The sequence below is a fragment of the Necator americanus genome, chromosome IV, assembly GCF_031761385.1.
Source record: "Necator americanus strain Aroian chromosome IV, whole genome shotgun sequence".
Lineage (NCBI taxonomy): Eukaryota > Metazoa > Nematoda > Chromadorea > Rhabditida > Ancylostomatidae > Necator > Necator americanus.
Genome location: NC_087374.1, coordinates 20,255,811 through 20,269,332, shown reverse-complemented (window position 1 = coordinate 20,269,332; position 13,522 = coordinate 20,255,811). Strand labels below are relative to the sequence as shown.

The 13,522-nt window shown below is 39.4% G+C and overlaps 2 protein-coding genes across 4 annotated transcripts; both read left to right on the top strand.

Moving 5' to 3' along the window:
- Positions 1 to 157: 157 nt before the first annotated feature.
- RB195_002059 (uncharacterized protein) lies at positions 158 to 4,817 on the top strand (the record flags this gene model as incomplete). Of its 2 annotated transcripts, XM_064199130.1 has the most annotated exons (12): positions 158 to 169; positions 212 to 235; positions 398 to 497; positions 556 to 691; positions 1,096 to 1,185; positions 3,062 to 3,200; positions 3,333 to 3,494; positions 3,580 to 3,700; positions 3,768 to 3,886; positions 4,311 to 4,408; positions 4,587 to 4,677; positions 4,728 to 4,817. In XM_064199130.1, 12 exons carry the CDS (start codon positions 158 to 160, stop codon positions 4,815 to 4,817), a joined length of 1,182 nt encoding a protein of 393 aa, XP_064055011.1. The 2 variants fall into 2 exon arrangements, with proteins under 2 accessions (XP_064055011.1, XP_013305236.2); XM_013449782.2 differs by lacking the exons at positions 158 to 169; positions 212 to 235.
- Positions 4,818 to 5,648: 831 nt separating this feature from the next.
- On the top strand, positions 5,649 to 13,226 carry RB195_002058 (uncharacterized protein; the record flags this gene model as incomplete). 2 transcript variants are annotated; one of them, XM_064199129.1, is made up of 11 exons in its annotated part: positions 5,649 to 5,708; positions 7,950 to 8,017; positions 8,321 to 8,442; positions 8,634 to 8,726; positions 10,134 to 10,258; positions 10,316 to 10,409; positions 10,609 to 10,742; positions 10,841 to 11,031; positions 11,125 to 11,218; positions 12,140 to 12,337; positions 13,179 to 13,226. In XM_064199129.1, the coding sequence occupies 11 exons, from the start codon at positions 5,649 to 5,651 to the stop codon at positions 13,224 to 13,226; spliced, it is 1,227 nt and encodes a 408-aa protein (XP_064055010.1). The 2 variants fall into 2 exon arrangements, with proteins under 2 accessions (XP_064055010.1, XP_013305237.1); XM_013449783.2 differs by lacking the exons at positions 5,649 to 5,708; positions 8,634 to 8,726 and adding an exon at positions 7,886 to 7,888.
- Between the last annotated feature and the right edge of the window lie 296 nt (positions 13,227 to 13,522).

The window sequence follows — 13,522 nt, the reverse complement described above, 5'->3', positions numbered from 1 at the left end:
CGATATCGATTCACGAATGGCGGACTTCATGAAATAGTACAGTATCTAGTGTGCAGAATCACGTATTTTTCCCTGCTTCTCCGATAAACCAACGTACTTTCTCAGAAACATTACTGACTACGTTTGTTGTATGTCAGCGTTAGTTTTTTTTTTTTGCATGATTGGATGGGTCTCTGTACTGCACATCGCTTTTTTTCGTCCTGTCTAACAGTACGGTCTGCAATGTGCTACTAAGGTTTGTTATTACCGTTCCTCATCATTATAGTGTTGTGCTAGTCTTGCTTCACTACCTTTATTTTCTCCCGAACCGCTCTTTTCGAACGACTTTATGTCTCGTTTCGATACCACATGGATGTTTAAACTTTATTTTGAACGGTGACGACACATGGTAATTCAGATGTTACCATTATTACGAACCACAGTGGCATCGTCATATGGCATTCTCGTTTCCACGGATCTACTGCGACCAGCTGTTGGTGAATTCGCTCAACAAAGAGGTATACATGTAGATTAACTGTGTGGGAGCGAAAGAAATAGCTTATTATCCTATTGCAGGTCGTAAGCGCGCATTGAAACAGACGATCACACGTCAACAGAAACTTGAGCGTCGACTTAAGAGGGAGGAAAGAGAAGCTGCTCGAAAGCAGTACACTTTTATGGAACGGGTAAACATACGTAGGATGAAGAATCTGTGAGTTTCGCCGTTCTAGATGTGAAGTTTTAAGCGCACAACTTTCTAACGCAACTTATGAATAACTGTTGTAATTGATAGTAATGCTCAAAAGACTCTGACAGTACTATGAAATGTTTGTTTCTTTTGGAAGGCTATCGTAAATGAATTGTAACAGTATACTTGTCTACTCCAGGTTTAAAGTAGTTCCATAGAAAACTGACAAAAATGATAAAAGTAGTTTCTTTATTCGGAATCAACCTGTGTTGACTTTACTTGAAAATCGATGATGTCTAGTGTGTAAAACTCTGAACGTCCTATTTAAAACTTTTACGACTGCCAATTTCCTCAGAACAATTGGCTGACTGGAACGAAAATGTTCATGACTCGAATATGGCTTTCTTGACTGGTCCTTCCTGTTATAGGTTGTCACCGTCGCAACAATTCCCTGGCCGGTTAAATCGAGACGATGAGGTCGATTTACCAGATAAACCTCTAACTAACATTTTTATGAGGTGTGGTAAATATGTTTTTCTGTGTACCGAGTAAAATTGCGTCTTGACTTTTTTCTGAAAAGACTAGAACATGTGTCTTATGAAAGATAACTAAAGTAAGTGTTTCTTTTCAGCCTCTTCATCTTTGTCTCTGAAAGTGATGCAGAAAAGCGGTCTCATATAAATCTACTTAAACGGCTGCGCGGGCGGTCGCGTCGGGGCGCTGGCCCACAGCCACTTCTGCAAAATCGGTGGCCCTTTGTAGGGCCTTTTGTGCTAAAAAGCACTCATAACTATTCCACGTGAAGTAAATAGGTGAGAGTGATAACCTCTACCTTCGCTACACCTGCTACATTAACTATTCTAGCTTTAAGTGTCTGCTAACTAAGATATTTCTAGATATGTGTTCTATGTTGTGACTTCTTTCTTACTTGAAAAGTCTTTATTTCTTGACATGTGCTGGCATGGAGTTGTTTTTGGTAGGAACGTTAATGATTCGTGGCTTCTGCAATTCACGGCTGGCACAATCCTGTTTGTTAACGCATTCTTTAAGTAGTTGAAAATTGGGTTTCTTTTAGGAGTTGTTGCCATGTGCCTACACATTTTCACTAATGTTTATCTCTACCCTTTAAAGGCAGCATACCACGAATCTGGGGTGGTACGGATTTTAGGTAGAGTATCCGTATACGAGGTCATAGGACGGTACGGAGACAGGGGTAGTTCCGCTCATCTCTTCCTGCATCACTGCAAACATCTTCCTCCAGAATTCTGTTTTGTACGACGCCACCTATTGCAACGCTCCACGCCTTGCGCCGCCTCCGCCCTGAGATTCGTCGAAAATCAATTGGGACTGCCCCGATAGGTAGTAAGGGAGGCTACGCATGCAAGGGTGGCGCGCTGCAATAGAAGGCGTAGTACAAAACAGCATTCAGGCGCCGAATGCTTGCAGTGATTTAGGTAGAGATGAGCGGAACGACCCCCCTCTCCATAATCTACGAAAATAATTATTGAATTACTGAAGGTACGATTTTTAATTATGTGACTCCGAAATAGACTTTCAATAACGATAACCATGCATTTAACATGTTGACACTCTTATAATACATAAAAAATAAAGTACAAGCCAAAGTAGATGGAGAGGAAAGAAATACGGACATAGATGGATGTTAACGAGTGTTGCAATAGACAAAAATCATTAAGGATTTCACGAAATCCTTACTTCGAACGATTGTAAATCATTATTCCAGTAAAACAGTATGCTCTCCGAAAACCGTATCTTCGACAAGTCAATAATTAAAAACAAACGGAAAAGGAGATTAAAGTGAAAAGCAGTCTTTAAGGGTAGAGATAAACGTCAGTGTAAATGTGCGGACATATGGTAACAACTCGTAAAAAAAAACCCAATTTTCAACTACATAAAGAATGCGTTAACAGACAGGATTGTGCGAGCCGTGAGTTGCAGAAGCCACGAATCATTAACGTTCCTACCAAAAACAACTCCATGCCAGCACATGTCAAGAAATAAAGACTTTTCAAGTAAGAAAGAAGTCACAACATAGAACACATATCTAGAAATAACTTATCCTAGTTAGCAGACACTTAAAGCTAGAATAGTTAATGTAGCAGGTGTAGCGAAGGTAGAGGTTATCACTCTCACCTATTTACTTCACCTGGAATAGCTACGAGTGCTTTTTAGCACAAAAGGCCCTACAAAGGGCCACCGATTTTGCAGAAGTGGCTGTGGGCCAGCGCCCCGACGCGACCGCCCGCGCAGCCGTTTAAGCAGATTTATATGAGACCGCTTTTCTGCATCACTTTCAGAGACAAAGATGAAGAGGCTGAAAAGAAACACTTGCTTTAGTTATCTTTCATAAGACACATGTTCTAGTCTTTTCAGAAAAAAAGTCAAGACGCAGTTTTATTCGGTACCTGAAGCGTTAGCTATGCATCGTGAGCTGCAGCGGCCTTCTATTTATAACCATCCCAATGCACCGCTGCGATTACGACTGGAGCTGAACATGCAAACAGAGAGACAGGTTTTGTTTCTTATATTGAACTCCAACATTGTATTCCTGTTGGTAATATTTTGTTTGTTCAAGGGTACTTACTTTACCGGTACTTTACCTACCTTGTTGTAGACTAAAATGAAATGCTCTACTTTATTTTAGACTAAAATGGTCACAAATTCTGACGAAATTGTCCCTGTTCCTTTTCCATTCAGTCACAATGAAAAGCGAACGATCTTGGCGTTCGTTAATGATCCGAAACTCCAGGAATTGGCAGTGGATTCGGGTGCTGAGATAGCATTAGGTCAGGATGTTGTTAAAAAGGTTTGTGGTCAGTTTGTTTCCTGCTCTTTTGGATGTTTTTGCAGCTCTGTTGTTCGATCAGTTATGACTTCAACAACTTTTGCAGATTATTAAAGGACAGTTCCGAACAGATGATTACGATTTTTGTGTTGCACATGTCGACATGGCGTCTTTCATTCTTCCTCTCAGAGGAATACTGAGGACAAAATTCCCCACTCGATCTAATGGTTGGTCCGAATTTTGCCGTTTTCCCGTGAATTTCCGTTACTTCAGTGTCATGCTATTTTTGCCTAGGAGGTCTTGGTGAAGATCTGCATGACGTGATACACAAATTCAAGAGCGGAGTGAAGCTTGCAATCAAAGGGGATCCTGTATATCCTATTTGGGGGCTCACTGATGCTGTTATTGGCCGGGTGAGCTCATTGTTAGATTTCGAATGAGCATATTCCATGATTGCTTTGGTCATTTCTTAAATCTTAGGACCGAATATATAAAAAATCTTTTTCTTTATTTTCTCCCTAATTAGTGAAGTATGTTGTTTCGAACTTTGACATCCTTTCAGAACCTCTTTTTGTCCACTGATGTAGGCATTTTTCTTAAAGGCAACGTATCGCAAAATTGACGTGGTGTGGAAACCTTATGTAAAACATAGACGTCCGGGCGTAGATTACGGGCATGAGCGTGGCCACGCCCAATTCCCCCAAACTGTCCAGAAAAACGGTGTTAGGAACGTTCCTACTTTTTCATACATAGGTCTCCAAAAGTTGTTTTTGGCAGGCTCTCTGTAAGCTTTTTGAACAACTTGTGTCTGATTTCTGGGAAGGGTGGTTTGTTCAGCTTGGAATGCCTGATGAAGAAGTCGAGGGGAATATTGCTGCAGTGGTGAAGGCTGTCTGTGCACACCGGAGTCCAGCATTGGGACCATTCATAAACAGGTTTATATCAGCTTATTTCGTACAATTTCCAAAGGAAATTCTAAAGACTTCTTTGAATTTTGGATGGAATAGTCAGCCTTATGTCGCACTATTTGTTACTGCATCTGAACGAAGAAAGAATGATGTATCATTGTTATAAATGATCAGTGGAATTTTAACATATGTTTTTCTTTTGCAGAGCGCTCTTGATGACGATTCCTGGTGAAGAGCATTATGCTCTCAACATCGACACTTGGCTTCCGATTGCATCAGAAGAAGAAATTGAGAAGGTTCACTTATTTTTCGTCTGATTTAATATGCAAATCACTTTCCACTTCAGATTGAGAGGCGCCGTAATAAAAAGTCCGCTAAGAAGAAGGAAGAAAAGAAAACGGAAGGAAATGAGGAACCAGTAGCTGCGGAAGCTTAGGAGTGGTCCAGTATTTTCCTCTAGTCTAGAATAGTGAAAAATTCGATGCAGTCAAATAAGCGCTGTATTTATTTACTTAGTAGCTTGTTGTTTAGTGAGATTTATTAGCTCTTCTGAGTACGGCAACTGGGAGAGGGAGCACGTTTCCCTCTGTTTCGGCATAGTTTGGTATTGTTATGTTTCATGTTTTACTTATTGCTCATAAAAGATCTTCGTAAATGTTATTTGACACATGCATGCTGACAGACCTTTCCGTTTTATTGAAGTATGCTGTGTTTAATGTTCTAAGTAGTTAGAATTAGAGTGACAGTATTCGCAGAGTTATAGTTGGGTCAAGATTACATGAAGCACAGACCGCTGGGTAAGCGGCTGCGCTGGAAGCAGTGCTGTGCAGATAGCAGTTGGAATCGAGGTGGGACCATGGCGAACTGCAGAGGCGGTAGCCTACATGACCCCAACTGCTATGCTCTACCGCGCCGCTTCGAGCGCAGCCGCCTACGCAACTCTCTGTGCTTTATGTCGTTTTGACACAACTATAGTGATGCTTGTACTGATTTGGTTGAGTTTTAGCCTATCTGAAAAAAACATTGCGATGAGCTGTCCAATTGCGCTGAGAGTTTCATGAGTGTTCAATTTTAAAGGGAAGTGGATTTCATGGAGAATTTCAAGACATCATTTCAAAAGAAATGAGACGTAGTGGGCTAAAGCGTATTACCTTTTTTGGCAAAAATAAAAAGTCGACAAAAATAACTTCTGCGCTGAACATTTTCAATATTTGAGAAATCCAGTGTGAGTGTTGATGAACAAATGACTAACCGATGACGATGTAGAATGGTGTACGCAGTGGAGCCCCTTTGTCATGTCTGTAATTCCATAGTGGTATCAGAAGAGGTGGGCGTGAAAGCAATGACAGGCGCGTCCGTTCTTTTTTCTTCTTGAACACTCATCAGGAATTCCACCATGGTGATTACGGATAGTGGGATTTGCATAAAACTTCAAGAAACGCTAGCGTAAATCAGAGACGTCCACGTTGAGGAAGTTCTGTGAACAAACACGTAAAACACGTTGCGAAATTACGTATCTAAACGTTGTTTGACTTGTGTAGCCCTCAGCAGTGACACTACCAGTTGTTTGTTTGTTTTGTTGTTGTTGTTATTGTCCATAAAGTTGTACCTCTCGAAGCACTTCACTTCTCGTCCTTCGTATCGCGCTACCCTTTTCGCACAAGCACTGACTGACGCTGCCACCGAAAACTTGCTCCGATATGATAGTGCTATCTTCTTCCTTCCTGTCAGTCCCCTGGTTCTTCTTCATTTAATACAATTCTCGGTGGTTTTATTTCATAACTGATCATCTAGACAGACGGCGATGAATTCTTATATTTCCATTCCGTCTCGCGATAATGCGCTCCCTCAACCGAAAGCTTGAATTCCGCCAAAATTCATAGTCTTAATCTAGTTGTGTAGTTACGGATGGACCCACCTAACCTGTTGCCTGAAGACTTCCGGAGTACTACATTTTATTTTACGAGTATCTCTTTCACACCCTTATTTCGTGGTCATTGAAAAGTAGTGTGGTTGTTGAAGAGGCTAGTCCACTTCCATTTACTTCTGTTTTACTAATTTCAATCATACGATCTACGATCATGCCAAAAATGTCTTCTAAAATATTCCAAAAGGGCTTATTTCTCATGAGCTCTTCTACATGTCTGCTTTGCTCACTAAAAAGTAGTTAATGAATGCGTGATATTCATTTATCTGCTGTCCGTTTTTTTTAGCAAATGAAAACATTCGAAGCGCGTTCTTCGCGTGTTAGAATAAACGTCGTTGACTGCAAAGAATATATGGCACGTGTCGTAACCTAACGTCTGCTTAACCTCTTTTCAGTTAGTGTTCTTGATAACTCTTTCTCAGAGCGAATGGTTTCTTTTTTGCATTTTAGGGTGGATGGGTGGTATTCATGACGCTTTTTTCCAAGTGATGACCTATCAATGTCAGCGGAAAATCCGCTCACATCTCATGCTAGCTCCTCCCAGTTCTAGATTTTTCAAAGGACGTCCTCTCCTCAGGAGATAGCACAATTTTTTACTTCAAAAACTGTTATATCGTTGGTTTGGAGCTGCTTGCTCGAAAATAATTCTTGCAGGAATCGCTCTGTAAAACTTAGAAATCTCTTTAACTTTTACTTCTTGAGAGTGTTGCTGTCAAAATTTCTATTTCTCCCAGTATTATAGAATATATAACACAGAATAATAGTATAGATGGACAGAAACAATTTTAAAAAAACGGGCATTCGAGCAGAATGTTCAGAATCTTTGCGTCAACATCTATTCGACATACCACCATATTACCATGTATACCACACATACAGTGGGACTGACGTGCAGTGGGACTAGTTGATTCTTAAAGGCATCACCCCACGAATCTGAGGTGGTGCAGATTTCAGGTGGAGTATTCGTATACGGGATGGGAGACTATGGAGAGGGGGGTGGTTCCGTCCATTTCTTCCTAATTGCCGTAAAAAATGGCCCTGAAGATACGGCGCCGCACAAGGTTGGCGCGCTCCAGTGGAACTCCCTGTAGAAAATAGTGCGCCAAAACGCTTGAAGCCGTATCTTCCGGGCCTTTTTTACGGCAATTAGGAAGAAATGGACGGAATCACCCCCCTCTCCATAGTCTCCCATCCCGTATACGAGTACTCCACTTGAAATCCGTACCACCTCAGATTCGTGGGGTGATGCCTTTAAATTACGTTTAACTGAATGTACTTTTGTTAGCAATTTAACAGTCAACCAGCACAGTGGTGTTAAGAATCATAGTTCTTCATAATCTTTAAAACACTTGATTTTAAGCCGTTGTTGATTTGTTGTTGCTTGTCCCTGTCTCTTATCTTTTATACTTACGTTGCTCATTTGTACTGAAATCACATGTGCTTAGCACCAATATATTAGAAGTTATAAGCTTTACAATTACAGGCATTTGATTACAGTTACTCCGCTCATAGCTTCTTTTTTCATCATGACACACTTTTTGATGCTATGAATGAGTTAACATTTTAGTAATTTAAGCATGGTGCGCATCAGGTGCACTGATTGCCTTTGCTTTTCATATTCTAATCGTCACTTCTCTCCAGGAGATGGGTCAGGCCGTGACAAAGGCGGACTTCGTGTGGTCATACGATGAGGAGCCGCACGCAAGCAGGTGTCAAAGTACTTATCCTTGCTTTTGAAAAAATGTCCTAACAAGAGTAAGGAACAAAAAAAACTTCTGCGGTCTATTTATCCAACATGTGTTAAAGCGACTCCTCACGCGCATCTTTTGTTGCAAAGCTGTTTAACATCGAGTATTCGATCAGAGAACAGTAACACTTCGTGTGGTTTATTTATGCGTGGTTATCCAGTGACCGCAGTACAAGTTATATGTGCTAGACAAACAATTTGCACGTGCTGCACAGTTTGTAGCCCTATCAGCAACTAATTCTCTATTATTGTATGTATATTTAAGACGGAAAGAGATGCTTCGAAAATATCCCCAAATCAAAAACTTATTCGGACAGGACTCTTCTTTCAAAATTGTCGTTGTGTTTATGGTGCTCGCACAAATCATCTATGCTTGGTTGCTAAGAGGTAAGATTGGTGCCATTGATCTTCCGCTTCTCTTCTTATTCGCTACATCTATTATTGATCATAGTGCAATTTTTTCGCTTTGTACAAACAATATTTCTTCCAACTATTGCAATAAAACTCGATGTGTGAACGCTCAAGTTTCACGGCTAACGTTATCTCTTATCTTATTAATTAATGGGTTTCTCTTGCAGTTATCGTAATCAGAGCTACTGCAACAGGTAACACATTAAAACTCATGGGACTGGAGATATTCTTAATTAGGAAATTCAGTGATTCCTTTTCTGGTCAGTTTCTTTTTTTGACAAAAGGACCAATCTTTATAAAAGACGTAGTTTTGAATGTTCAGTTGAAGCCACGTGGACGTTACAAAGCTGAAAAATAAAGACTGTTTTAGTACTAGTTGCTTTTGCCACTGAAATTCACTATCTTTTATTTGCCGAGCGCGGACAAGTTCACACAATACAAACAGTGATAACTGCACCAGGACGTAGTGGGAGGGGAGGGGGGAATTCCTACGTACACGTTTTTTCTTTTTCAGGTGTGACGTCATTATCATAGCGTTTTCAACATTTATTTTTCTTCATAGAACTTTACAGTACTTCCGGAGAAAAGAACACCCTTTCCGGAAAAAACTAGAAAGCAGAGGAACCTGCCAGGCTTATCAGTTTAGGAGTTTTGTAATCACTTCATCACTTGCATTGGGTGATTGGGGGTGGGAGGGGGGAAGGAAGGGAGTTGCACTGTTTCTGCTTCTGGTTGCTGGCAAACATTCCTGCAAGTCATTATCGGAAGATTTTTTTCTCAGTTATCCGAGCAGAAGAGGGGCAAGAGGCGTTCTTTGGCTCTTGCCCTTTCAAGTACCTCATTGCCTCTTTTGCTCAGTTTCGAAACCCGTCAATTTTTTTGACAAGTGAAAACATCTGATTGATATTGTCAAGCAACAGCCAAGATTTTACTCTTTTATTTAGGCTAACGTTCTGGTGTTGTCGCCTTTGTCAGAGCCTGGAAAGTAAGAACATTTGTAATACATCCTCTCAAATGCCTCATCTAGAACAAGTCATCATCCCCTAAGATATTATACCCAGGAACAAAAACCAAAAGAGCCCAAATCGTTGTACCTACCTCAGTAGCCGATAATGCTTGACAATATCAATCAAATACCCTCAGTGATTACGCCAAGATTCAAGGAAGATCTAACTTTTGCGCTTGTAAAAACTATCAGAATAATAACATTCGTCCAAATTTGCTTATATTACTCTCACGTGTCAATTGCATGATTGTGCGATAACTAAGTCACTTTTTTTTACGCTTTTTTAAAATCCTGTATATTAATATTATTGGTCCAAAACTCTTTCTGCTAATTATACTTCTTTCTTTGAAGCAGTGTAATATTGTGTTTGGAGGTACCGTTAAGTTTAATCTCACTTTTCAATGAAATTATCCAAAATGGTTCAAACAAGTAATAAAGTATTAATAACAAGTAGTAATAATAGAATCTGGTTGTTTCATATGTTTACTTTGCTGATAGTGAGACATTTAAAACAACGGCACCAAAAAGAAATAATTTAAGCACTGTCAAAAATGGAAAACGCAGTTTCCTTTTTATAATTAGCCATATTAAAAATCCATTAAGTTTTTGAACTTTTCATGCTTAAAGATACGTTCGTTTATGTCCAAAAGTTCCAATTAAGATGCTGATTGGATTTTGATTCTGTTGCAAGCATACTTTGTCTCTGGTACATTCAACCATGCTCTCACACTGGCAGTGCACGAAATCAGCCATAACCAAGCATACGGGACTGCTCGACCGTTTGCTGTATGTTTTCTCACATTTAGGTACTAGCGGTTCATTAAATGATTTCGACTCTTTTAGAATCGTTTGTTTGGCTTCATTGCTAATTTACCAATGTGTGTACCAATGTCAGTCTCCTTCAAAAAATATCACATTGAACATCATAGAAATCTTGGTAAGTGAATGGTATTCGTCGGTGGGGCTGGGTGTTTCTTAGCAACACCTAATCATGCAAGTGTTTCTGCTTAGGGAGCTCTAATAATAACTAAAAAAAAATTTTGTTAGGAACTATAAGACGATTATTGTAGGCAGATTTAGCGTCAACGTGAGTTTACGTCCTTAAACCTCCAAGATTGTTTTGAGTAATTTTTTAGGAGAGGATAAAATAGATACAGATGTACCAACAGAATGGGAGGCACGAACGTTTTGTACGACATTGGGAAAAGTGATTTGGATGGTGCTACAACCGGTATTTTATGGGATTCGCCCACTGGTTATCTATCCAAAGGTTATTCTGAGGATTAGACCCCTGCTTTTTTTCTTTAAAAATATGTAATTATACTTATTTTGTTATGTGCAATCATGCTTTCAATATGCTTTATTTAGTCGTTAACGGATCTAGAACTGGTCAATATCGTGTTGCAATTGAGCTTCGATTACATTATTTACTCATATTTCGGCGTTAAATCATTTGTCTACTTGTTCGTCGGCTTTGTCATCGGCTTAGGTTTGCATCCTCTCTCTGGACATTTTGTTTCGGAGCATTATGTATTCAAGCCCGGACAAGAAACTTACAGGTAGAGAACATATGATTCTAACTGGTGCTGAATTTTCCAATTTTTCCAATTTCTAAATTACTATGGAAATATCTAATGCAATGTTTCATTAAGTTACTATGGGCCAATCAATCTCGTAACGTTCAACGTCGGCTATCACGTCGAACACCACGATTTTCCATTTGTTTCTGGTGCAAACTTGCCAAAGGTGGGTGTAATCTCTTGCCATGGTGTTGCTTTGCATTTTACGTTGAAACATTGCATTAACGGCATCACTTCACGAATCTGAGGTGGTGCAGATTTCAGGTGGAGTATTCGTATACGAAATGGGATACTATGGAGAGGGGGTGATTCCATCCATTTCTTCCTAATTGTCGTAAAAAAACGGCCTGAAAGATGCGGCGCCGCACAAGGCTGGCGCGCTCCAATCAAGCTCCTTGTAGAAAATAGTGCGCCAGAACGCCTGAAGCTGTATCTTCCGGGCCGTTTTTTTGTGGCAATTAGGAAGAAATAGACGGAATCATCCCCCTCTCCATAGTCTCCCATCCCGAATACGAATACTCCACCTAAAATCCGTACCACCTCAGATTCGTGGAGTGATGCCTTTAATGTCATGACGTCAACTTCATACCGATGACAATACCCTAATACAAAAGCGTTGTTTTTTCTTCAGCTGAGTCTTAGACAGTGATTTCTATCATGATTCGTAATGACTCATTTGTTTTTCTATCTGCTGACTGTTTGTTTAGAAAATATTTTGGAAAGCAACATTTTGTGTATTGCGCATCTCGGAAATTTCATATTGGATTATTCATCGTTGTTTGTGATATAGAAAAACTTTGATCAAAAACATATTCCTAGTTCTGAAACTAACTATTCAGTTTTTGAAAGTCTCAAACTATTTTGAATGTATCTGTTCCATTCATTGAGAATTGAACGTTGTCCTAATAACAAGGATCTCACTTAGATCTTTTTAGACATTGTATATTGTTGCATCCTCTAAAAATAACTCCAACTCTAAGTAGCGATGTAGTGCGTTTTGCTCTATATACAGCTGTTTATGCACTTTTCATCAACCTTATGATTGGTGGAGTTTTCATAACTTTGATTCTTCTATATACCTTTCAAGATTCGTCACATTGCACCAGAGTACTACGACAGCTTGAAATCGCATGACAGCTGGATTCTAATGATGTACGATTTTGCGACCAATCCCGCAATGTCACTGCGCTCCCGCATAAAACGTAAATATGCTAAGCCTGAAGAATTCCATTTTTATGGCGTTGGACGATACGAAACCAGCAATGTGTATAATGCCATCGTAAAAGTAAGTGTTTTTCAAAATGAAATAAGTAATAGGATGGTGTGACTAATTATTAGAATGCATACGGCAGAAGCTTCGCGCAAACTATGAAATTATTCATACTCTGCTTTATAGTTCTGTCTATTTTCGACGGTACCTTGTAGTCCTTTTTTCCGCTGAGAAAAGTACATGCTGTTTCAGTTTACAAAGGCCGTAGTTTGGTGAATTTTTTGATGGGTTGGGTTTAACACATCTATCAACTGTACCGTAAACGAAGGGTTTTTAATATACTTAAAACTCTTCAAAAGTTTGGTTTTTCTCACAACTTATAACGATAAAGTGTTGAGCAGTTAGTGTATCTTCTAGCTTAGAAATTGTTTTTCTAATGCTTCATTTTTGATAAAGGCAGCTCAATTGCTTTCAGATAATCAACTTTCAGCGCGAAACGTGCAAATACGAGAATAATAGTCTAGCTCTTATGGGTTGTTTCAAACTCAATATTAACTTATGTGCTTATAACTTTCAAATACTTTAGCACTAATTTGTGGTAATCATTCGAAGAAAGTCGAATTTTTAGCATAGATGCGATAGTCGGAACCCCTTTCACTTTTGGACGGTCTTATACGGGTCTCCTCCACGTTTTGGATGGTTCGCGAAAGGACACCCTTCACTTTTGGGACGGTTTTCGAAGGGATCCTTATCACTTGAGCTGCATCTCATTAACTAGACCCCCTTCAGCTGAGAAGGATCCGGCTCCTCCTTATCACACTTATGATTTTTAGGCGGTTTTTAAGCTGTTGTTAGAGCTTGACTGTTTCTCCCATCCAACCTTTCATTCTGTAAAAAAAAAAAGTTTTTTTTTTAGGCGTTTCAACTGACCACAGGGTTCGCCGCTACTGTCAAAGCTAAATGAGTAGTTTTTCTAGTTTTTTTTCACTTTTTTCAATTCAACGTTTTCATTTCTTCCTTTCTATTTAATTCTCCTAGCATACGTATAAATAGTAGCAGGATGATATTTATTATTCTCCTTATCCTAGCTGGTATGGATAATAATTACAACTGCGTTCTTACTCACTTATTGATTGCGTGCTTCTGATTGTTGTGTTAAGCAATATTATACGAACGAATACGCTATTAGCTAAGGCATTTATTCCCAAATTCAATTTTGTTGCTTGTTGTATATTGTTACTTTATTTATTCAATATTAGA